This window comes from Bidens hawaiensis, unplaced genomic scaffold, assembly GCF_021521415.1.
Source record: "Bidens hawaiensis isolate Kalapana, Puna unplaced genomic scaffold, B.hawaiensis_p1.1 tig00005554_1, whole genome shotgun sequence".
Classification (NCBI taxonomy): Eukaryota; Viridiplantae; Streptophyta; class Magnoliopsida; order Asterales; family Asteraceae; genus Bidens; species Bidens hawaiensis.
The window spans coordinates 46,027-72,794 of NW_027491359.1; the positions used below are offsets into that span (position 1 = coordinate 46,027).

General features: G+C 40.0%; 1 protein-coding gene across 1 annotated transcript; it reads left to right on the top strand.

Moving 5' to 3' along the window:
* The first annotated feature begins 3,917 nt into the window (after positions 1–3,917).
* On the top strand, positions 3,918–6,001 carry LOC143630089 (ACT domain-containing protein ACR8-like). The gene is made up of 6 exons (XM_077099187.1): positions 3,918–4,047; positions 4,306–4,351; positions 4,438–4,552; positions 4,645–4,712; positions 4,810–5,379; positions 5,485–6,001. Exons 1-6 carry the CDS (start codon positions 3,977–3,979, stop codon positions 5,944–5,946), a joined length of 1,332 nt encoding a protein of 443 aa, XP_076955302.1. The 5' UTR covers positions 3,918–3,976; the 3' UTR covers positions 5,947–6,001.
* The last annotated feature ends 20,767 nt before the right edge of the window (positions 6,002–26,768 follow it).

Consider the following 26,768-nt stretch of genomic DNA (forward strand, 5'->3'; position numbering starts at 1 on the left):
GAAGCTCGCATTGAGGATCCCGAAGTCTTGGGAGACAGCTCATCAGTTCCACAGCGCTAGATGCCCTTTTCATAGCCAAACTGCTGATAAACCCCGCATCCTAGCTTACAGCACCACCAAGGAGTTTCACGCCAAGCACCGGCCTTCCAATCCCGCAAGGGAACAACCCCTCCTGTGCCTTCACCCCATTGCATGTTGGCCAAAATAACTCTGTTTTCTTAACGTTTAATTCAAGACCCAAACGAGGCCCCTCAGACCTGATAATATCTAATGCTTTGGCTACCTCTCTAGTATCCCCGATAATCGTGCCATCATCCAAGTACCAAGCATGAAAGAGAAGCTTGCACCGATCTCTGATTTGGTGAACAAGTGGGTGCAAAGCTAAGGCAAAAAGGAGAGGCCCAAGAGGGTCCCCCTGTTGAACCCCAGTGGTGGATTTAATGAAAGTATCACCCACATATAACCTAGCCGACTGCCCATATAAAAAATCCACCCAAAGAGAAATGGAAGGACATCGACTCCGAACCTCATGTAGAAGGGTCGTCCTATCTACTAAGTTGAAGGCATTGGAGAAATCAACAGTAAGCATAGCCAAGGGCACTAGCGTCTGGTGGGCCCAACAGCCCAAGCTCGATCTTACCGGACATCTATTGCCACGACACGTGTCAGATGACTTGCATAAAAAGAAATTAATTTAGAAATTAGAATTATAAAAAAAAACATGTAAGATTGAAATAAAGAAAACTAAAACAACAATCCGATAACTTTATAACTTAGATAGTGTTTGGTATACACTAATGTGAAACAAAATGCAATTCTAAATGAATGAAAAAAAGTGTGTTTGACAGGCTAAGTAAATAAAATTATCTATTAACTTATCTGTTTCATTTTCCTATAAAACATTCAAAATTTATTTCATCTACTCCCTTGGTTTTCTTTTATTTCCATTTCATCTCATCTTTTACCCTACATCACCTCCACCACCACCATTGTCGCCGCCGCTGCCCACCACTTTCCGCCACCACCACCGCTCGCCACCGCTAACACCCACCATCGCCACAACCCCTGCCCCATTCATTATTGCCAACAAAAACCACCGCCCACTGTAACATCTCATAAAATACCATATTTATTTTGGGTTAAAAATGTCAACTTTGAAAGTCGAAGGACCCCAAAATATTTTAATAATATGGTAAAGAAATAATGACATATATATATAGATTATAAAGTTAAGCATTCCATGTTAAGGAAATGGAAAAAAAGAATCCATCCCACATGAAAAGAACGAAAAAAGAAAGTATTTAATATTAGTATAAATAGGGAAAATAAATCCATCTGCATGAAAAGTAAGACAAATTTGAGAGCTTTTTATAAAAAGATGAGTTTCCATAGTAATATTCTTACATACCTAGCATGCACCTAGTGGTTATAGCAGAGTGTGCGAAGCACTCGACGCGCACAGACTCGGGCGATGAGAGCAATGTGACGCTTTGTTGGCTCACTTCGCATGCTCACATCACCTTGAGCCGCTTGAGAGCCACTTTAGTACTTTTGGGTCGGGTTGACCTGTTTTTAAAAGTGTCAGGTACGGGTTGACCTGATTAAGAAAATGGGTCGTGTTAGCCAACCCAAAACCTTTATTTTTCGTGTTGGGTTTTTGGTCATGTTAGGAATTGACACCCCATTAGGGGTGGGGCCGTGGGGGTGGGGGTAGATTGGGCATATGCTTTTGTCATATATTTCGGGTTTCCTCCTAATAATCGAATAAAGATGATCAGGTGAATCAATGGTCTGTCAATTATCCAAATGTCAGTTCAAAAAATCTAAATCTTACTAAATTATTTTACTAAAATAAACTAACTTTTTATAGCCAATTTTATTAAAAACCTTTTATAACTAAATTTATTAGATAACTTTTTATATATAACTTTATAACATTTTTTTTATCTTTTTTGTTTTTGTTGTTTTTTATAAAAAAAAGAAAGAAAGAAAGAAAAGAAACAAGTCAAACAACATTACCACTTTTAAACAAAAATACTTGTTTTTCAATCATTTCGTCAAAGTCAATAGTCAACACGACTGATTTGGTAATTTCTTTTCTTTTTCATTTCACATATTGATAATTTTCTTTTTAAACTTTATATCTATTCATTTTTCCTTCATCTATAACACACAGCTTTATAAATAAATTAAGAATAGAAAATAGGAATATGGGAATCTTTAAATATCATAATTTTCACCCGTGAAATATTCATCTAGGGCTATGGTGTCTCTATTACTAATATGAAATTGTGAGTTCAAATCTTTAAAAAAGCTAAGTAAACAAGGAGTTTGTTGTTACAAAACAAATCGATTCATCTACAATCAATTCACGCTTCCTGTAAATTTGATGTCATTTAAAGTACTCACTATTTAGCAATACTACGTGATTCTTTAGCAATACTGAATTTTATGATTTGTTATCTTTATTTATATACTATTACTGTGGTAAATAAAGTTTTTTCTTTTGTAATATACATGTTTGTCATAGCATCGTGTGCTGAAAAATTATGAAATTTAATATTGTGTGTATGTGTACTCGTGTAGTGATAATTATTATGTATAAAATTTAAATTAGCCGGTCGTGTATTCTTATTATATGGGATTGACATTAGTCATGATTAATAACTATTTTATACCAAACTAAATGTAGCCGGTCATTTATGATTAAAAATCATACCATTTATATGTTGAAAGTCTTTTAATATTATTGTTAGAAAAGATTTAAATTATAAAATAAAAAACATGCATAGATGTCTTATTTTTATCCTTACTTTATCTATAATTCGTCAATGAGTTTCAGCTAAATCGACATTGTAGGCGCAAGTCTGTTTAAAAAGCTCGTGCCCTGAAGCTCAGATTCGTGGTTCGCTCAATAAAAGCTTCAATAAAACAAACTAAAAAATTGATTTGAAGCGACCTGAACAGAGCTCGACCTAAGATCGACTCGGGTCATGGCTCGATTTGTTGGCTCGATCACATGCTCGTTTTACTTCAAGCTCGAACCCACACCCTGGCTTGACTCGTGAATAACTTGTAGAGGAAGTGAAAACTCGGGCCAGAGAGTGCAAGATCTCAAGTTCGAATCCAATCTCAACAGGGTTTTACTGTAATAGGCCTTTGAACAGTTGGTTTTTCAAGAAACATGAGACAGCGAGCATGAGTTTTAAGCGTTGTCCGCAATCACAAATGTATAAGATTTTCTTTTACTATTAGGTTGGTTATTATGAGTTGTTGATTAAAAAAAACTTTATCAATAACTCAACGTATTAAATAATTCACCCGGTCTTTGCTCGCTCAAACTAAAATCCAATTTAACTTTTTCAAATTTTTTTGAACGACCAACTAAGTAACGCCGGGTACCCTGTACGCGGCCCCCATTGGCTAAAGGTAGCCCGAGCCGGCCACTAGTCCGGACGGACGGAGCCCCTAGCGGTCCACCTGTTGAGGGATTCACCGGATAAAACCCGACCCCCACGCCCGCCAAACGGCACGACAGCGAGGAGCCGGTAAAACCGGGTGAGATCAAGACTCGAACTCTGGCAAGCCAGGGTCATCCCTCATATCTCCCATATAAGTTGGTGGTAGTGAGGTTTGATCCTTCTACCTCTCACTTATAAAGTGAGTGCTCTACCATTGAGCCACAACCAACTTATATAACCTTTTCAAATTTAATAATAATTCTCCATTTATTTATTATTAAAAAAATGTTAGTCCAATATAAATACGCGTCATGCACATTGGGAGACAATTAACCGAAAATCGTGTTTCCTTACAGGAGAGAGAAATTAAAAAAAAAAATAAAATACACTGTCGATAATATTAGAATTAGCAATCTCTTCAAATTTGGGGGATAATCTTTGCATCTTTCTTTAGTCTTCAAATCACCCATAAAACCAGCACCTGCTCCAAACGTTACCGGAAAACGACTACAAAAATGATGCAGATGGAACGGAAACCGTTTCTGGAAGAGTACGAGAAGCTTATTGTTCGTATGAACACCCCAAGGTGAGTTAATTACTCTATTTTCTTTGTATGTTTTAGCTCTTTAATTAATAATAATTTGGTGTGTTTTTTGAGGTTTATGTTTTGATGATATTTGATCGGAAATGATTAGTAATCTTCTAGAAATTTGTTTTGTTGCCTAATTTTGACTTTTGTTGACCAATTCTCTTTTGCTATAATTTTCAACTTCGAAATTTCAAAGCTTGAATTTGATTTAATTCAGACTATGACTCATTCATTTGCTTAATTATTGTTCATCAGGGTCATGATTGATAATGCTGGCTGTGCAGACGCAACACGCATCATGGTAAATTTCAATGTTAAATGTTACTCTAATATTTTTCTCAATAATTTACAATATAATTTATGAAATTTACAATATAATAATTTCAGATTGATAGTGCGAGAAATGACGGAATTCTTCTTGAGGCGGTTCAAGTTCTCACCGATCTTAATCTTTCTATTAAAAAGGGTTATGTCTCCTCAGATGGAAGATGGAACATGGATGGTAATTAATCATTTTATAAAGATATCATAATCATGATGTCTGATTTACCTGTTTACTAATTTGTGTTAATCAATCTCATTAATTATCTACAGTCTTCCATGTCACCAATTTAGATGGCAACAAATTAACCGATGGTAGCATCATCAATTGCATTGAACAGGTTAATCATTTTGTTTACAAAAACTGTTTTCTTTATACCTTTTCCTTTAAATCTTACTCCGATAGATTTACGATGTATTGTTATTATTGCAATGCAGTCACTTGGAACTATTCATAACACAACAAGATCAAAATCCATTGATGGAATTACAACATTAGAACTAACCGGCACCGACCGAGTTGGACTATTATCGGAAGTATTCGCGGTTCTATCTGAACTCAATTGTGATGTGGTTGAGTCAAAAGTATGGACTCATAACGGTCGAATCGCGTCAATCATTCATTTGAAAGATTGTGAGTCTGGGTCTCCGATAGAAGATAGTAAGAAAATAGATAGAATCGAAGCGCGGTTAAAGAATGTTTTGAAAGGGGATAATGATATCAGAAGTGCGAAAACTTTGGTTTCGATCGCGGTTACTCACACCGAAAGACGGCTTCATCAAATGATGTTTGCCGATCGGGATTATGATAGAGTTCCAATTTATAAGGCTCATGTTCGATATTCACCGTCGATATCTGTTCAAAATTGTGAGAAAGAGTACTCGGTGGTCAACATTCAAGTCAAAGACCGACCCAAGCTCTTGTTTGACGTCGTTTGCACGTTAACGGATATGCAATATGTTGTGTTCCATGCTACTATCAATACCGCAGGAGATCAAGCGTTTCTGGTACGTACATAGTTATTTGTTGATGTTGTTTGCAGTTTTATAGCTGAATTTAAAATGTGTTTTATGTTATTTTTGCTAAAGTTTTAATCTATTTCATGATTTTAGGAATTCTTTATCAGACATATAGACGGAAGCCCGATTAGTTCAGAAGCCGAAAAGCAACGAGTGATCATGTGTTTAGAATCGGCCATTGAAAGACGAGCATCCGAGGGTGTGCGGCTAGAACTTTATAAACCCGACAAACCCGGTCTCTTAGCCGAAGTTACACGAACATTTAGGGAAAATGCATTGAATGTAACACAAGCAGAGATATCTACAAAATTGGGCATGGCTTTAAACATTTTCTATGTAAAGGATGCGATTGGGAACCCGGTGGATACAAAGGTTATAGATTCAGTTATGGATAGAATCGGGTCGGGTTACTTGCAAGTCAAGGAACTACCATTGATGTATCATCAAAAGGGAGTACAACACACAAGTAGTCTTGGTGGTGCTGTGTTGTTGTCACTAGGTAGTTTAGTGAGGAGGAACCTATACCTGTTGGGGTTGATCAAATCTTGTTCTTAAGAATGGGTTGTAACTCATGCATTAAAGGGTTGTACTATGGGATTGCTTGAAGGAAGGGTTTTGTGTATATAAAAATAGGAGGAAAGTGGTTGGATGGTTGGTGTGGCAGATATACATTAGGTCTTGAAATATTGGTTGGGGGTGGTGGGTCTTACTAGTATTACTATGAAATTGATTTAAAATGGATTGGATTATTATTTTTTGTATTTATGGTGGTTTGTTTTCCACGTCTAGTTATGTACATAAATTTGTTTTGAGGTTATATTGATTCATGATTGATTTCTATTTATCTTTTTCGACTTTAAATATTATTTTATTCTCTTTAACATTATTGGTACTCACAGTTCTCACATAGATGGTCTACTAATTTATCCATATTGATGTTTGGTCTATAATTATCAGAAATTATACAAATGATTGTGCGTTGTGGTTCATTAATCGGCGTCGTAATTGGCTGGAGTGAGCCACGTCGGTGGCGCACATCGCAACACCCTCCGCGAGTGGAGCCGTCAGTGACCGGCCGTGAGTGGAGTCGCGGTGGATGAAAGAACGTTGGGAACGTAATTTGTTGGGGGAATTTGCATGACTGTTATAGCATTAATTTTTTTTTGCTTTCTATATTTACCTAATAACATACTTTTATACACCAAAAAATTACAAAAAATACCCACTCATTCTACGCACATCTCTCCAATACACCCAATTATAAACCAATAATGCAATGGAATTTTTTTTCTTCGTTTGACTATACGGAGGAAGACAACCTTATTTTTGAAGCCATGAGAATAAAAGTTAACCTGTTGGTTGAACGATTTCAAGGACAACAAAGACTAACAAGACAACCACCTCTTTGTGGTGATCGAGTGGGTGCTAATGAAACTTTGGTACGTCACTATTTTTGCCCCAATCCCCTTTGTGACGATGCACATTTTAGGCGTCGGTTTCGAATGAGTAGACAACTATTCACGCGTTTATCCAATGATTTGTCGGATCAATATCCTTTTTTCCAACAAAGAGATGCAAGACATAGACCGGGTTTCACGACCATCCAAAAATGTACAGCTACTATTCGTCAACTAGCGTATGAAATTTCGTCAGACGCAATGGATGAATACCTAGAAATGTCTGAAAAAGTTTCGCGCGACTCACTTCATTTTTTCTTTCAAGGTATATATATAGGGTGATAATCCTAAGAGAACTTTTTGAAATTGACAACTTTAAGAACAATAAATTGAGCCATTAAAAAACCTCTTAAAAATATTAAAAAAAAGTTATAAAACGAAAGTTTTTAAAAAGTTGAAAAATCAAAAATTATTATTTTTCATTCCGATTTCAAAAAAAAAACCCCTAATTATACACATATTTTATATTTGTATATAACCTCGATTTACATAATGTACACATATGTACATTATCAATTATCTTAGAATAACATGTATAAAATAAAAAAAAATAAGTACTATACATGTGTATAATTTTGCTAAGCCGATATTTTTTTTATATTTTTATGAAACCTGGATGAAAAATAAAATTTTTTGTTTTTTTACTTTTTTTATTTTCGTGTTTTTTTATTGTTTTTAAAATTTTTTTATTAATTTCGAAAAAAGTTTTTTTTTGGTTTAAAATGGTTCTCAAAGTTCTCAATTTCAAAATGGTTCTCTAATGATCCTAATCCTATACTTATATGTTTCATTTAGTTATATTTTTATATATTGTCCAAGGGTTTACTTGACAATGTTTATACATAGGGATCATATCGATTTACTCACGGAGATATTTGCGCTAACCAACTTTGTATGATATCCAACGCATATACGAGATGCACAGTGAAAAACATGGTTTCTTCGGAATGCTCGGTAGCATCGACTGTACGCATGTTGGATGGGATATGTGTCATACGGCCTGGCGAGGTCAGTTCCATCGGGGTGATCACCCCAGCCCCAACATTATACTTGAGGCGGCGACCTCCCATGACATTTTGTTATGGCATGCTTTTTTGGTGTTGAAGGGTCAAATAACGACATAAATGTTATCGAACAGTCACTGATATTCGATGACATTATTGACGGGGTTGAGCCAACTGAATCGTTTTATGTGAACGGGGTTCAATTCAAGCATGGCTACTACCGGGTTGATGGTGTTAGGGCACGGATTTCTGTGCTGAAGATATGTTATCCTTAAGTGACTAGTGGATCAGTTATCCTTAAGATATGTGTTCCAGGTTACGCAGGATCAAGGATCCTCAGTACTCATTGTTCATTAACCGTTGCCTAATTTGAATGATGTTGTGTTTAACAGGCATAACGGCTAAGAGACCAAGCCTACCTATTTATTCGCCAGTCTATGAAGTTTAGCACATGGTCAAAGAATAGCAACGGATCATGGAGAAGTGACGAAAGGAATTTTAGTTATCTTATTTTTTGTATATAATGAACTATGATCGGCTTAGGAAACACACACTTTACACATTACAATTCGCAGGGATTATCTAGCTGTTATTACTTACACTTAGCTTACATTTGTAATCACTGATCATCAGCTTCATACTTGTAATATACTTTTTTGATTAATATATTGGTGATCGACAATTGTCATCAACCAAGGTTTTTGTGCCGGCGATCATAATCCGATCAAGGGCTTTTCCTTGTAACACATCTCTATGTTCTTATCCATTTTTGCTACATATTCATTGTTATTATACAAGCATGTACTCTACCTCACAAATTCATATTTGGTTACATTATCCTTAAAATGATTTTTAACCAAAACAATTTGGCGCCCACCATGGGGCAATTGGTGCTTTAATCCAGAAGATTTCTCATCAATTTTCAACCTTTTCAACCTATACCATTACCAATGGCCTCTCAACCAACCTCTTCTTTAACCACCATGCCTTCATCACTTTCTCTCTCATCAAAGGCTTCATTGCCGATGCCTCCTCCACCCGCGGGAGTACAAAGGGCCAACGCTGCTGGGAGCAAGATGCAAACTCCTGTCTTCCAAGGCTCAAATTCCAATGCTGCCACTTCTGCGGTAAGTTCTAACTATGATGTTTCTTCTATGTTTTCACAGGTTAAGGCGTACATGGAGCAACATAACAGGACCAACCAGAAGATCCTACGTGAAATTGAAGATCTTAAGAAGACAAAGAGGCCAGTAGAGGATCAGACTCCCTTGATGCCTAGGATGCTGGATTTCACCACACCAGGATCCGTGGCTCAACATGCTCAAGGATCCTCCATCATTCAACAAGGATCATCAATCTTCCAACCAAGATCCTCTATCCTTCAACCAGGATCCATGGGTCAACATACTCAAGGATCCTCTATCCTTCATCAGGGATCATCCATCATTCAACAAGGGTCCTTGGGTCAACACACTCAAGGATCCTCGTTTCTTCAGCAACGATCATCCATCCTTCAGCCAGGATCCCCTGGATTGTTTCATCAAGGATCCTTCAATTGTTAGCCTCAAGGATCCTTTATGCAGAATCAAGGATCCTCGGGACTTCAACGTCAAAGGTCGTCGGAAGTTCATGAGGGAGACTTCATCCCTATGCAGACCATTGCCTCCGGTGGACCAACTGTTATAGCTGATGCTTCTTATCCTGAATATTCTTCTGGGATACCAACATTTAATCAACAAAGAGATAACCTTTATATTCATATATCTTTAGACACTAACCTTGGTTCTAAGCAGGATACAAGTATCAATCAAGCCATGGCCAAGGAACTACAGAAACTGAAAGATATGATATCCAGTGTTCCAGGAGTGGTCCGACCCATTCCTGAAAATCTGGAAGGAAGTCATAAGCTATCGAGGTTTTCTCCACCAATATGTGATGCTGAAATCACAAAGCGCTTCCAAACACCTAATACGAAGGTTTACGATGGATCAACCTATCCAGAGGAACATGTGGCTTAATACACAGAAAGAATGGAAATCAATCCCATTCCGGAAAGACTTAAAGAAGCCTGCATGCGCAAAGGTTTTGGATCCACATTAACTGGATCCGCTCTCAAATGGCTACTAAGTCTTCCTCCCTACTATGTTACTTCATTTTCGCACTTATTTAATTTGTTCAATAGCCAGTTTTCTTGTAGTAGAAAATTTGAGAAATTAACTAGTGATTTATATCGTGTTGTCCAACCTCGTGATGAATCCTTAAGGGATTTTGTCACAAAGTTTGGAAGGGAGGCCTTAGAAATCCCGAATCTTGACATGGCTACGACTGTTGAGGCATTCAAGATGGGATTACAAAAGGGCTCCCCATTTTATGATGATCTTGTTATAACCCCATGAAGGACATTAGATGAAGGCCGGAAAAGGGCGCTCAGATTCATCAGACTGGAGGATGATAAAAGGATCCAAGAAAGGTTGGGTACTTCAACAAAACAGAAGTCACCCGATAAGAAACAAGGATCATCCCACAGGAACAACAGTTCCACAACCGTATTCAAAGTTCAACAACCAAAATACCCGTGCGGTCGAAGAGGACGACGATGATGATGAGGATTATCCAAGAATATCCGAGTATTACTTTTGCGTTGACACTCATGGCTTAATATGCGCGATGGGAGATCTTGGAGAAAAAGCGAGGTGGCCACGGAAGAATGAGAAGTCAACATCCTTCAAGGATAAGTCCAAATGGTGTGCATTCCTTGAAGACTTCGGCCACATGACCGATGATTGTATTGGTCTAAGAAGAGAAATTGGGTATCTTCTAAGCAAGGGTCACTTTAAGGAGCTGATGGGAAGAAAGAAATCAAGGATCCAGGATCCTGAAGAAATCCCACATAAAGCAGCTCCACCACCAGCTGATGCACAAATTATCAATTTTATCTCCGGGGGTTCGGACATCTGTGGAATCTCATTCTCCTCAGCGAAACGACATGCCAAAGAAACCAAATTGGAGAATGGTGAAAGACCCATTAGGACAACAACTTTAACCGATCAAAGGATCATAACCTTTGACGAAGTGGATCGCATGCACCTTCAGGATCCACACCATGGCTGTTTGATTATTACTTTATTTATTGCTAACCACTATGTTCGCAGGATACTCGTAGATGGTGGGAGTTCAGTGAAAATCATCCAGGCCAATGTACTCAAGAAAATGAACATCCCTGAAGCAGAAATCACACCAAGATCGTCTGTACTTGTTGGTTTTAGTGGAGAAAACAAAAACACATTGGGGACAACAAGCTTCCTATTTACATTGAGGGAGTCAATTCATTCCAAAAATTTTGTGTTATAGATAACTTGTCGTGTTGCAATGTGATTCTTGGCAGGCCCTGTATACATGAGATGAAAGCAGTAGCCTCCACTTATCATCAATGTATCAAGCTTCCAACCCCATGGGGAGTAGTGAAGATTGACAGTGACCAAGCGAAGGCAAGGAACTACTATACTTCCTCTATGAAGCCAGCTACAAAGCAAACCACCGCATAGCAATCAATGCATAATTAGAGAGAGGTACTGGAGGCCCGGGAAAAAAGATTTAAAAGAAGTATCGTTGGACCCCGAGTATCCATAAGTAAAGGTCTATATATGATCCAATATCCTTAGCAACATTGAAGAGGATCTAGTATCCTTCCTCAAACAAAGGAAGTCCACCTTTGCCTTCCAACACTCTGATATGGCAAGTATATCTAAAGATATTATTACGCATAAGTTAGGGATATATACTTCTATCAGGCCTATCCACCAGAAATGGAGGAAATTTGCGCTTGAAAGAAATATTATTATCCAAGAAGAAGTCGAAAAACTTCTCAAAGCAGGTATGATAAGAGAAGTAAAGTATCCAAGATGGTTAGCCAGTGTAGTGGTTGTTTCTAAGAAAAATGGAAAGTGGAGGGCATGTGTCGATTTTACTGATTTAAACAAGGCATGTACCAAGGATCCTTTCCCCTTATCACACATTGACTCCATGGTGGATGCCACGACAGGACATGAAATTCTCACTTTTACGGATGCTTACTCCGGATTTCAACAAATTCAGATGGAACCATCTGATCAAGAGGATACAACATTCATGACTCCCACCGGCATATATTGTTATATTTCTATGTCGTTCGGACTAAGAAATGCAGGAGCAACAAACCAAAGATTGGTCAACATGATGTTCAAGGATCAGCTAGGAAAGACCATGGAAGTCTACATAGATGACATGGTAGTGAAGTCAAAGAAAGTGAAGGATCATCTCAAAGATCTTTAAGAAGCATTCAACATCCTGGATCAGTACAATATGAAGCTAAACCCGTCAAAGTGACATTTTTTGTTCAAGGCTGGGAAGTTACTAGGATATATGGTGACTAAGAGGGGAATAGAAGTATGTCCTTAGCAGATTGAAGCCATCATCAATTTAAAGTCTCCCGCGAACGCTAAAGACGTTCAAAGACTAATGGGAAAGATAGCTGATCTGAACATATTCATATCCAGATCTTCAGAGAAGTGCAAAGACTTCTATGATATCTTGAGGAAGAATAAGAAGATTGAATGGACTCAAAAGAATGAGGATGCACTGAAGGCTCTTAAGGGTTATCTATCCTCCGCACCAGCCTTGATGAAGCCAATAGATGGTGAACCGTTGTCCCTATACTTAGCCGTTTAGGTAATGAAGTCAGTGCTGTTCTGGCCAAGGATCATGAAGGTCAACAGCATCCGGTATATTATGTAAGTCAAAGCCTCTTAGATGCAGAGGTCAGGTATTCTCACATTGAGAAATTAATTCTTGCTTTAATTATGGCCTCAACCAAGTTGAGACATTATTTTGAAACACATACTATTATTTTAAGGACTAATTATCCTGTTAAGAATGTGCTTAGAAAACCAGAATTGTTAGGAATGATGGCCAAGTGGGCTGTGAAGCTGAGCGCATATGATATTCAGTATGAGCCTAGAACAACCATTAAGTCACGAGCGCTTGCAGACTTTGTGGCTGTTTTCAGTAGTGACATGCAAAAAGAAGCAGATCTAGAGGTTCAACAACTAGAAGAAACTAAGGATCCTTGGATCCTCTTCACATATGGAGCATCCAGTGTAAGAGGGACATGATTGGGCATACTACTGAAATCGCCACAGGGGGACATAATACCCCAGTCCATAGCATGTGAATTCCAAGCCACCAACAATGAGGTAGAATACGAAGCACTTATTGTAGGTTTACGCTTAGCCAAACAAATGAGGATTAGGTATCTTTAAGTTTATATAGATTCTTTACTTATAACTGTTTTGGTCAAAAATCAGCTAAGGATATTGTAACCAAATTAGTTTTGTGAGGTTTAGTGCTAAGATGACAATAATGTATATATGAACAAAATGGAGATGAACACCGTGATTTGTTGCGAGGAAAAACCTTGATCTTGTTTGAGATCAAGGGAAAAAACCCTGGGTGATGACAACTCGTCTATCACCAATTTATTAATATCAATATCGGGTTACAATGGGTGGAGTTTATGATCCATGATTACAAGAATATCTAAGTGTGTGAACAAGGTGTTAGAGAGAGTTCTCGCCAAAGTGTTTGCGAGTATCAGTTGTATGTGAATGGATGTGTAAGAGTGACCTAACTTTGATCATAATCTCGGTATATAACAAACAAAAATAACAACTAACTACTAGGTCCTATTAATCCGCCATCTCTCCACTCACTTCCTTCGTGCCATTTGACCACATGCTTTAGAAGTCCAGTAGAGAAATAGGTGGTGGACTAAGTCTTGGAGCCATTGCATTTGATAAATATCAACCTACATACAAGAAACAACCGTTAATAACACCAAGTACCGAGGATCCTTGATCCTGACACAATCCTAGAGCTCTTCAGATGGATAACTGATCCAGAATGGTCCCCAAGAATAACATATCCTCAATACTTAATTATTTGTGGCTCAACAATTGCCCCCAATTTGGCGGTTGATGATAATTTCACAGTTGTCAAATTGCGTTCAAAATTCAAAAAAGGCTGTCAAATTGATAAGATGAAAGGACATAAATAGGGGTTAGATAAAGAAATTAACCAACATAGGGACTAAAGATAAATAATCAACTCCCTTTTAATTCGCCTCATTCCGAAAGCTTCTCATCTTCTATCCATCTTAGTCCAGGTAATCCTTTATCCCCCTCTCTCTTTTATATTCCATTGTATTTGATGTCTATCGACAGTTGTTTTTCAAACTCGTCCAACCGGATGGCCGTAGATATGAAAAGTCAAGGGTTACTTCAGATCCCTTCATCGGAAATTTGCAAATTCACAGACCCCGAGATTGACCAAATAGCATCCTCTTTCCCTTCCAATACTGTATTCAGAACTCTGATTCATCAACCCCAAGCGACATATCCTCAAAGTTATGGGTCTGTTTTCCGGCCTGTCCTTTCCTGCTCAGTTACTCATACCCATTCCCGGAGTTTACCCGGAGGTTCTTCACCCTTACCGGCATTATCTACATTCAGGCTATGCCGATGATATGGCGAGCATTGCTGACCCTTGAAGAAATCATAGCTGATCATGACCTCGAGTTTGGACTCTCTGAATTGTCATACATATACTCCCTGTACACCCATGGTTTCACTCGATTCTTGCTCAAATCCAAGCCTCACCAACCTATTCCGCTCGACAAAGTTACACAAAATGATTCTCATTGGAATAATAAGTTTTTCTTTGTCAGGCGAGATTCCATTCCAAACGGAAATACCCTTCCTACCAAGTGGATTAGGCGGGGTAGGGTTTCTGTCATTATTGTTGCTTACTGCTCAAGGTTAAAGTACTGATTTGTTTCTTTCTTTTGTACATTTGACAACTTCGCACATCTGGCAAAGCTTCCAGGAACCAAAGAGAGAGTAGCTGTCTTCCTCGCATTGAGCCCAACAATCTGGACTTTCAAGATCAGGATCCCTGATTCTGATTCAGAAGCTGAACAATCAGACATCTGACCTCAAAGCAATATGTCAAGTAAGTATAATTACAAAGATATGTATGTTGATTTTCTATGGTAAATAATGAAAAACTTATCTATTTTGTTATGTTTTGAAGACATGACCAAGTCTGCCAACAAGCCTGCTGCCCAATTCTCTCTGGATGACATAGACCATTTTGATTTCCCCAAAGATGGTGAAGAAGGAATCCACCAAATCCACCCCTGCTCCTAGCCCTCACATAGTGACTACAAGAGCTAAGGCTCAGCCTGGTAAGAAGAGGAAGCAACCAGAACCACAAGCCGATATTCAGGATGTTGAGAAGCATCTTCAAGAAGGAGTCAATCAGATGATTACTCAGGTAAGGATCCTTTATTCTTCTTGTCATTCGTGTTATATACTCATTGTTGATCCAAATCTTGTGACTTATAGGGCATCCAAGGTTTCCACTCCTACTATGGTTCAGTCATCAAGGACCTTGAGGATACTTTGACGGGAATGAGGACTCTTGCTGCTGCTAAGGAAAAGCAGGTTGCTAAGCTCACAAAGGAGAAGAAACAGGCTGACTCCCAAGTCCGTGCTATGGAAATGAAGATGAAGGACGGGATCAAGGCGGCAACTGACGAAGCTAAGATGTCTGCGGCAAAGCTTATATTGCAGGCAAGGATCCAGGTCATGTCTGAGGCGAATGATCCTTCATTTGACAGGGCTAGCTGGAAGGTGGACGAATGGAAGAAGTCTCTGGCTATATTGGGAGCAACAGGGGACGAGGAGGATGTCGGTGAAGGAAGCAAGGCTGCAGATGAGGGTGAACCGGAACAAGTGGTGTGAAGGATGAAGGTGACAAGGATGAGGGAAAGGAGACAACCACTGAAGGGGATGCCGTGGAGATATGCAATGAAGGATGATAAAGACAAGGCCTAAGCCCGCTCTGTTTTTCTTTTATTGATGTTTTTATGGACAATTTGGTTGTGTACTTTAGGACAATAGTAACATAGGGCAAATGATCTATGATCCTCAAGACAGTTATCAGGGGTAACAAATGTGGAGGGATCCTCTGTTTGTGGGGATGAAGCCTTTGATGCCCCTGCTTTTATTTTCCTGCAATTTTTTGAACTATTAGTAATAACTTACTTAACCCGGATGGATGGTCCATGTTTAAATGGTGAAGTCCGGGTTAGCTTTTGGTAGCTTTAAGTAAGTTTAATAAATAAAATCTTTTGACTATTTACGTGTTGTTATTTGTTATTCTCAAAGTAAGTTTAATATAGTCTTAGCTTTATTGAAAGTTTTAGAAAATATCTTTGAGTAATAAGTTTTAGGATTGAATATCCTTGCAATAATTAACCAGGATCTTAAAACCTTAAGTAATAAATTTTACAAAGATCTTTAGCGAAATAAATGTAAATCGATAAACATAAATCATACCATGAGGTCTAATTAGACCTGAGTTACCATGAGTATTGATTTTTCATCGATACTTGTAAGAACAAATTAAGGATCCTAAATCCATAAACGTCGATCCATCTATGATCTTTATAATTGACCTCAAGATACCTGTTGCAAATAGCTTATGAAATTAATTGGGGGTTAAACCCAACGAACTGGGGACGAGCCCATAAAACAAACTGGGGATAAGCCCGTGCAACTGGGGACAAGCCCGTTTAACTGGGACAAGCCCGTGAGCAAGGGACAAGCCCAAAAACTGGGACACGCCCGAATTGTTATTAAACTAGGGACAAGCCCAAACTGTTGTTAAACTGGGGACAAGCCCAAACTGTTGTTAAACTGGGGACAAGCCCAAACTGGTTACTGGCCCAAGGATACGGATGTTAACGGGGATTTGCCCAAGCGTAAGTGACGTGAAAACGCCAAAACCCTAGCTAACATGAAAATGTTAGAAACCTTTGTCTTGAGATAACATGAAAATGTTATAAACAGGTGGTATGGTACGTCTACCATAAATAGTAGGATCCTCCATACAGCGGAAGACAACGAAATTGTCAGCCACATATAGTGAACTAGTCCCGCTACCCCGGACTATACGTTGGATAACGTGCGCTCCAGGCGAGAGTGTAGAAACTCTAATTTATAAGAAAGGTGAAAACCTTTAAACCTTGGAAGGTATGACCATCAGGGGTCACATCTTAATCGTGGGCTAAGTTAAAGGAAATAGTAAAATACCTTAAACGTGAAGGAGAGGTGGCCAACCTCTTAGTTATTAATCCTTTAACTAGAATCCTGCATAATTATTTAGTACTTGGAAAAAACAAACGTTAAGAATATGCTATCCTTAAATTAATTAAAATCTTAAATAAATAAGTGATCAAACAGATAGTACCACTTTTAGGAACCTTGATCCTTTAAGGATACTCTATCCTCTAAGGATATTGGATCATGATCAGAAAAAGTACTTCTTGAGATGGATAGCATTCCATGCTCTTGGTAATATGTTGCCTTCCATAGTGAGCAAATGATATGCCACCTTTTCTGCCTCTGACTCGATCAGATAAGGACCTTCCCACTTAGGTGCTAGATTTCCATATGCCGGATTGGTTGTGTTTTGGAAGGCTTTCCTCAAGACCAGATCTCCTTCTTGGAATCTTCTGATCCTTATACGTTTGTTGTATGCCCCAGCTACCCTTTGTTGATATGCTGCCATTCTGATCTTGGCTAGGTCTCTAAGTTCTTTAACAGTATCCAAGTCTTCGAGAAGGATTTCTTTATTGGCCTCAGGATCACGGATGCTTGTTCTGGCTGTAGGAACCACCATTTCTGTAGGGATTACAGCCTCTGAGCCAAACACCAATGAGAAAGTTGTTTGACCTGTTGCATTCTTTGGTGTTGTTCTATTTGCCCAAAGAACGTAACGAAGTTCCTCAACCCACTTGCCTTTCTTGGATCCTAGTTTCTTCTTCAAGTTGTTGATGATGATCTTGTTACTTGATTCTGCCTGGCCATTGGCCTGAGGGTGAACTGGTGTAGAAGTAATCATCTTGATGCCCCAACTTTCACAAAAAATAGTGGTTCTTTTCCTGATAAACTGGGAACCATTGTCACAAATAATTTCTGAAGGGATACCAAATCTAGTAATAACATTTCTTTTAATGAAAGATATCACCTCTTTTTCGCGGACTTGAACAAAAGTTTCTGCTTCTATCCATTTTGAAAAGTAATCAGTCATTTCAAGCATGAATACTTTTCCTCCTGGGCTTTAGGCAGCTTACCAACGATATCCATCCTCCACTTCATGAAAAAACATGACGAGGATATAGGATACATAGGCTCCGTTGGCTGATGTAGGATGTTGCCGTGCCTTTGGCAAACATCACACTTCTTTGAGTACTCCATTGCATCCGTCTTCATTGTTGGCCAGAAGTATCCAGTCCTAAGTATCCTGGAGAATAATGCTCTTCCTCCTGTGTGGTTGCCGCAATCGCCTTCATGGAAGTCTTGGAGTGCCTCTTGTATTTCAGGATCCTCGATGCATCTCAAATAGGGACCTGCAAGAGATTTTCTATATACAATATCTTTTAAAATAATGAATTGTGATACATTCAATCTGAAAGCTTTAGGAATTTCCCCTGTAGGGATTTCTCCATCTTGAAGGAACTTCTTAATTGGAAGGATCCAAGATCCTACTTTTTGGGAGGATGAATGATCCTTAAGTTTTTTTGTGCAATCCACTGTTTCCTCCATGACTTCATGTTCTCCAATTGCCGGAGACAATATATGAATGATAAGTATCTTTACATCATCCGGGATCTTCAAAGATGATGCTAAGTTTGCTAAGGCATCTGCCCCAGCATTTTCTTCTCTTGGTGCCTGCATGATACTAAACAACACGAAGGATTTTGCTAATTCCTTCACAAGTTCTAAATACTTGATCATATTCTTACCTTTCACGGTATAAGAGCCGTTAAAGTGGTTAGTTATAAGTAAAGAATCTATATAAACTTGAAGATACCTGATCCTCATCTGTTTGGCTAAAAGTAAACCTGCGATAAGTGCTTGATATTCTGCCTCATTGTTGGTGGCTTGAAACGCACATGCAATGGACTGGGGTATTATGCCCCCCTATGGCGATTTCAGTAGGATACCTAATCTTGGTCTCTTCTAGTTGCTGAACTTCCAAATCAGCTTCCTTCTGCATGCCACTACTGAAATCAGCCACAAAGTCTGCAAGTGCTTGTGACTTAATGGCTGTTCTAGGCTCATACTGAATATAATATGCACTCTATTTCACAGCCCACTTGGCCTTCCTTCCTGACATATCGGGTTTTCTAAGCACATTCTTAACAGGATAATTAGTTCTCAAAATAATAGTATGTGTTTCAAAATTGTGTCTCAATTTTGTTGAGGCCATAATTGTCACACCCTCAAAATCCACTAACGGAGTTTTACCGTCAGAGGGTGTGAACTGGCAGGATCGAAATCATCAGTTATAATCAAACCATAAAATAAATTTTCAAAACCATGAAAACGTTTACGAGTAATTAAAATGCGGAAGCGTAAAAACCTTTAATCAAAAGTTGCGTCACGCAGGACGACTTAAAACCAAAGATAATCGTTAAAAATAAGTTTGCAGGACAAAAGCGTTTTCAATCAATGCATGTTCCTAAACCGCGCGCCCGCCTCGGCTACCTGAGAATAACATACAAAAAGTGTCAACACAAGGTTGGTGAGTTCACAAGTTATATAAAATAAATCGTTTAGTGTTTGCGTTCAGCGTTTTACGTTAAGCGTTTTGCGTAACCACGTTACGGCGTTTTGCGTTAAGCGTTTTGCGTAACCACGTTACGGCGTTTTGCGTTAAGCGTTTTGCGTTACCAGATAGTGTTATGTCAAATTATATATCGATAGGTAGCTAGTCTATACAACAAGTATTACTAAGTGTTCGACACCGAAGCTGACTCGTTTAGTAAGTGCCTTGTCACCAGGTCCTCCAGACCATGGTACGTGTTAGCCAAAATTACACCCGCTCGACCTCCAGTCGAGTTTAGCGTTGGGTGGGGTTTGTCAAACCCAGTAGTACTACTCAACAGTGACTCGCTATTCTAAATATTAACCGGTTCGATGTGTAGGACTTCAAATATTTCGTTTGCCACTTAGCCTTTACAAGTGATATATAATTTATAACAAAATCTCAAATGCGTTGTGGAGTATGTTATCTCCCCCAAGTGAAAAACGTTTGAAAACAGTTTAAAGAGGGAAAGTGAAACTCACTGTTTGCGAAGAATTTCCCAAAATAAATCACCAAGATGCGCGTCACCGAAAAACTCTCTCTGACGTTCTAAAACAACAAAGAGATTTTTCTAAGTGTCGGAATATTATCGAGTCTCTAGACCCGGCACATAATACCTATGCACATAACATGTTTCGTGTTTCGTTTGTGAATCGTGTGTGACTTTAACAAGTGTTTTTGTGACACATCACATGTGTAAGCAATCATATACGTGTCATGTATTCATAACGTACATTACTAGCAATTTTTCCCCGTAAGGGCATTTTGGTCAACAAATAACAATTAACTAGCCATTATTCCCCATAAGGGCATTTTGGTCAAATTATGACAATCAATTAGCAGTTATTCCCCGCAAGGGCATTTTAGTCAAAACACGACAATTATCTTGCAATCATTCCCCTCAAGGGCAATTTGGTCATAACACGATAATAAATTAGCAAGTATCATATTTCATGCATTTTCACAAAACTCAGCAGCTAGTTTCACCGAGACAGAAATCCTACTAGAAAGATTGTACTATTTCACTGATCATAGCATCTCAATTAATTTACCAAAAATCATCACAGAAGCACATATGTCTTAGGTTTCCAGAACATATTTTATTACATTTTTATTCCTCATAGTTTTCTCACAATCATCAAATCATTACAGCAAACTCATAACAGTCAGATTCATGCACAACAGAATGTTATTTGCAATTCCCGTTAAACGAAAAATCCAATAAATGCAAGACCACATGGGTTAGGTTCCTAACTCAATGAGTCAACTTCCAGAAGTGGAACCAACCCAATTGGTCTCGTAGTTCATGAGATATAACATTTACAACATAACCTAACAGCAGGTCTAACAGCTCAGCTTTGCACAACGTTTTTGTAAAATCATAAAAGTTAACTTCTACTTGTCCAAAAATTACAAATTTATACTTTATGGAAACTAGACTCAACCTAGTTTACTGCAGTACCAATAATCTCAACCAATTTTCACGTTTACACTTCGTTACAGTCACTTAAACATCATATACACATTCTGTCCAGAAACTGTTTGCATCCAAACTCAATATATTAACAACCTATGAACTATCATGCATTCATATGACCCTCTAGACTCCATAAACACCATCCATGCACATCAATTACATATTACATGATTAGGGTTTGTGTTTGAACTCAAATCAAAGACACAACAATTTACATGCAACAAGATTCAATCTAGTTATCAAATCATCATCAATCAACAACAATCATGTTAACTTCATACATACATGAAATCGGCTCATCTAGGGTTTTCAATTAACCCATTAAACATCAAAATCAAGCAACAAGAATGTAAAGGATGATCAATTATACCTTCCTAGCACCTAGTTCTTCAATCAAACACTTGATTTGATGTTGTATGTGTATGTAGAGTGGACGGCAGCCAAGGAGAGGGGTAGGGAGGGTTTGCGATCGGAACTTTGTGGGAAAGAAGAATAATAGTTAGGGTTAAGGATCTATTTATAAACACACAAGTTACACTCAAGTCCCTCCACTTCTAAGTATTACTTTTCTAGCCTAACTAACTTGTTTTCATCTTGAGTTAACGTTTATTACCATGTTATCACATAACACATAAGTCTAACACATAATTATCACATAATTACTGTTTTGACGTTTTTCGTTTATTTATCAATCGTTTGCGTCAACTCGTTTGCGTTTCGGTGCGAATCCCGAAAGACTACACATGTAGTAAGTGTTATGCGTCATTTAAACCCTAGTTTAAATGTAATGAAGTGTGCGTTATAGATTTAGTGATCTTAAGTTTGAATTGACGGAGTTGAGTTAACGGAGTTAACCTGAAATTGACGATTGTCACATCATTCCCATGTTAAAGAATTTTCGTCCCGAAAATTTGAGTCAAGTCGTGATGAGTGTCTGAAAGAGTAAGAAAAAAAAATTTCAGTTTGTCATATCATCCCCTAGTAGAAAGAAATTTCGTCCCGAAATTTAATTCATACCTCCGGTGATGTCTGACGGTTTGCCGAGTTTCGCGGTTTTCTGTGTTTGGTTAGCCCCTCAAAAAGGTGAGGATACTTTTTCATCATTTGATCCTCGCGTTCCCACGTGAACTCCGGTCCACGTCTCGAGTTCCAACGAACCTTAACGATTGGAATTTTGCTGTGCTTGAGCGTTTTGGTTTCCTAATCCAAAACCTCGACTGGTTCCTCAATGAAACATAATTGTTCATCAACTTGCAGTTCCTCCAAAGGAACTACTTGGGTTTCATCAGACAGGCATTTCTTCAAATTTGATACGTGGAATACATCGTGTACGCCACTGAGTTCTATTGGTAGGTCCAGTCGGTACGCCACCGGACCAATGCGCTCAGTTATCCGGTACGGACCAACATACCGTGGGTTGAGTTTGTTTCGCTTCCCAAAGCGAACCACACCTTTCCAAGGTGAGACTTTGAGTAACACCCGATCGTTCACTTGAAATTCGAGAGGTTTTCGGCGCTTGTCGGCGTAACTCTTTTGGCGATCTCGTGCTGCAGCCATGCGATTTCGGATTTGAACAATCTTTTCCGAAGTTTCGAGTACCAGTTCTGGACCAGTGATTTGGCTGTCACCCACCTCTGCCCAGCAGAGTGGTGATCGACACTTCCGTCCGTACAGCGCTTCAAACGGCGCTGCCTTAATACTTGCGTGGTAGCTGTTATTGTACGAAAACTCTACCAAGGGTAAGTGGGGTTCCCAACTTTTTCCGAAATCCAATACGCAGGCACGCAACATATCCTCCAGGGTCTGTATAGTTCGCTCACTTTGCCCATCCGTCTGAGGATGGTATGCTGTGCTCATATCGAGACGGGTGCCTAGTGCGCTTTGCAGCGACTTCCAAAAGTGCGAAGTGAAACGAGAGTCTCGATCAGAAATAATTGAGACAGGCACTCCGTGTCTAGACACTACTTCCTTCATGTAAACACGAGTCAGTCTTTCCATTTTGTCCATTTCTTTAATTTCTAAGAAGTGTGCCGATTTAGTCAACCGGTCAACGATCACCCAGATGGTATCGCATCCCGTCGGTGTCTTAGGTAAACCCGTAATAAAATCCATTGAGATGTGTTCCCATTTCCACATTGGGAGTTCCGGTTGTTGCAGTAGACCAGATGGTTTCTTGTATTCTATCTTGACTCTGGCACAAGTCAAGCATTTGCTCACGTAGGTGGCAATGTCGGCTTTCATGTTCGGCCACCAGTAAAGTGCCTTTAAATCATGATACATTTTTTCTGAGCCAGGGTGGATAGAATATCGGGACTTGTGTGCTTCGTCCATCACTAGAGTTCTCAACTCTCCGTACCGTGGAACCCAAATCCGGTTCTCAAAATATCTAACCCCGTCCGATCTGGTTTCAAGTTGTTTGTTCATGCCCCGCATGAGTTCCGATGGAAGATTGTCATCTTTCAAAGCTTCAAGTTGCGCATCGCGAATCTGATCGGGTAAGCTGGCATGAATCGTGAGTTGCAATGCTCTCACCCGTCTGGGTTTATCTGTTTCTTTTTTGCTGAGGGCGTCGGCCACCACATTGGCCTTGCCAGGGTGGTACTTGATGGCACAATCATAATCCTTGAGCAGTTCGACCCAACGACGCTGTCGCATGTTCAGCTCCTTCTGATCGTAGATATGTTGGAGACTCTTGTGGTCGGTGTAAATGGTAAACTTGGTACCGTACAAGTAATGCCTCCATATCTTAAGAGCAAACACCACAGCTCCGAGTTCCAAATCGTGGGTCGTGTAGTTCTTCTCGTGAACCCGTAGTTGTCGAGAGGCGTAGGCTATAACCTTCTCGAGTTGCATCAGCACACAACCGAGACCTTGTATAGATGCGTCACAGTGTACCTCAAAATTTTCCGTTCCCTCGGGGAGGGTTAAAATAGGGGAGCTACAAAGCTTGGTTTTCAACAGTTGAAAAGCGGATTCTTGCGCGTCACCCCAATTGTACTTAGTGCCCTTGTGAGTCAAAGCGGTGAGGGGTTGAGCAATCTTTGAAAATCCCTCGATGAAACGCCGGTAGTAGCCGGCCAGTCCTAGGAATTGTCGCACCTCAGTCGGAGTCTTAGTTGCTTCCCAGTTTTTGATGGCCTCTACCTTACCGGGATCGACATGGATACCATTCTCGTTGATCACATGTCCTAAAAAGTGAACCTCGCGAAGCCAAAATTCACATTTGGAGAGTTTAGCATACAGTTGTTCATTCTTCAATAGTTCCAGAATTACCCTTAAGTGCTCTTCGTGGTCAGTCTCGTTCTTGGAGTAGACGAGAATATCATCGATGAAAACAATCACAAACTTGTCGAGGTACGCCTTGCATACTCGATTCATGAGATCCATAAATACGGCTGGTGCGTTGGTTAGGCCAAAAGGCATAACCGAAAACTCGTAGTGACCATACCGTGTTCTGAAAGCCGTCTTTGAAATATCTTCCTCGCGCACTCTCAGCTGGTGGTAACCGGATCGCAGATCGATCTTCGAGTAGTAACTCGATCCTTGAAGCTGGTCAAACAAATCATCAATTCGGGGTAAAGGATAACGGTTCTTGACCGTCACCTTGTTCAACTCCCGGTAGTCGATACACATGCGGAAAGTCCCGTCTTTCTTTTGGACAAACAAGACAGGGGCTCCCCACGGCGATGAGCTAGGTCGGATAAAACCCTTATCCAACAAATCTTGCAACTGAGTGGACAACTCCTGAAGTTCCGCCGGTGCAAGCCGATACGGGGCTCGTGCTATGGGTGCTGCACCGGGTGTCAACTCGATTTGGAATTCGACTTGACGAATAGGAGGGAGTCCGGGCAAATCCTCCGGGAAAACTTCCGCGAAGTCTCGCACAACAGGTATATCTTCAATTCGTTTCTCCTCCGCGGTTTTCTCAACAATCTGCGCCAAAATTGCCGGATGACCCTTTCGTAGATACTTCTGCGCCTTCATAAGGGTAATGACGCTGGTGGTCATGCCGCTTCTCTCGCCTCGGACCGAAATGATCTCGCCGGAAGGGGTGGTAATATGTACTATCTTATCGTGGCATATAATCTCCGCTCGGTTTTCGGATAACCAGTCCATGCCGACAACGACTTCGAAACTATTAAGCGTAAAAGGAATAAGGTCGATATCAAAGATATGACCTGACAGTTTTAACTTACATCCCGCAAGTACATGAGTCGTCACTATAGTCTTACCGTCAGCTAATTCAACAGGAAACTTAGCATCTAACGGAATTGGAGTTACGTCTAAGAGTTGACTAAAGGATTTCGACAGAAAACTCCTATCAGCTCCAGTGTCAAACAATACAGAAGCAAAACAATCGTTTACAGGGAACTTACCGGTCACCACGTGCGGATCATTGCGGGCTTGACCCGACCCAATCACAAACGCTCTTCCCTTGCCATTGCTTCCACCACTACTGCCACTTCCATTACCTCCATTGTTGTCATTTTGTTTCAGCTTGGGGCAATCTTTTTCTGAAATGACCTTCCTGCCCACATTCAAAGCATCCTTTCGTCGTCATAGGTGGCTTAGGAGCACCCTTTGCCGCAAGGTCTCCTCTACATTCATTCGCTTGGTGACCCATCTTTCCGCATCTCTGACACTTGGCACGGTCACACTGGCCAACATGATGATAGTTGCACCTGTTGCACTTTGGATATTTCCCAGCATATCCGCTCGAAACCTACCCGCTACCGTTGTTGTTGTTGTTGTTGTTGTGATTCTGAGTGTCAAAGCTCCGAGTGAATTCGGGCTTACGGTGGTGTTGTTGCGGTGGGAGGTTCGAGGATGAAGATCTGGTGTTGTCAAACTTCCTCTTCCCGCTGTTCGGGTTGCTGTTGCTGTTATTGTCGTTACTCTGGTTGTCACGGGCTTTAACGGTCGAACCCCTAGGTGGTAACGCACCTTGGGTCACAGCCTGATCCGTCAGTTTGTGAGATAAACGGATCGCTTGTTGGATCGTGGCTGGTCTGGAAGACGTCACCATGCCCTGAATCTGCGGTGCTAATCCATCAATGTACATTTCTATCCTCTTGCTCGGCGGATCCACCATCCGCGGACACATCACAGCCAACTCGTGCGAACGGGTAGTGTAGGCTTCGATTTCCGAACCCACCATCTTCAGTGACCAAAATTCCGACTCTAACTTCGAAATCTCCTCTCTCGGACGGTACTCCTCTCGCATCATATTTTTGAACTCGTCCCAGTTCATCGCATTTGCCAGTTCCAATCCAAGGATCTGGACGTTCGAATTCCACCAAGTGAGGGCGGAATCCTCAAGTGTCCCAGCAGCGAATTTGACCCTACTGGCAGGGGGACAATTACACATCTCAAAGGCCGACTCGGCCTTCTCAGCCCAACGCAGGAAGCCTATAGCTCCCTCAGTGCCCTTAAACGTACTGGGCTTGCAGTCAAAGTAGTTCTTGAAGGTACACGTTCCACTCGGACCTCCAGCTTGATTCTGAACGTGTGCGGCTAAAGCGGCCGCAACATGGTCGTTCAGCAGAGTTTGGAGTTCAGCTGCAGTCAAGCTGATGTTACCACGTCCTCGTCCAGCGTTTCTTCCAGCCATTTCCTAGAATCACAGTATAAAATGTTAAACATGAATTTTTCTTTCATATACAACACACCATACATGTAATAAAAAGA

Excerpts from the sequence above, each read along its gene's own strand:
- LOC143630089 (XM_077099187.1), top strand. The coding sequence starts at position 3,977 with ATGATGCAGATGGAACGGAAACCGTTTCTGGAAGAGTACGAGAAGCTT. Across the intron at positions 4,048-4,305 it reads GTTCGTATGAACACCCCAAG|GGTCATGATTGATAATGCTG; the intron begins GTGAGTTAATTA and ends ATTGTTCATCAG. Across the intron at positions 4,352-4,437 it reads CAGACGCAACACGCATCATG|ATTGATAGTGCGAGAAATGA; the intron begins GTAAATTTCAAT and ends TAATAATTTCAG.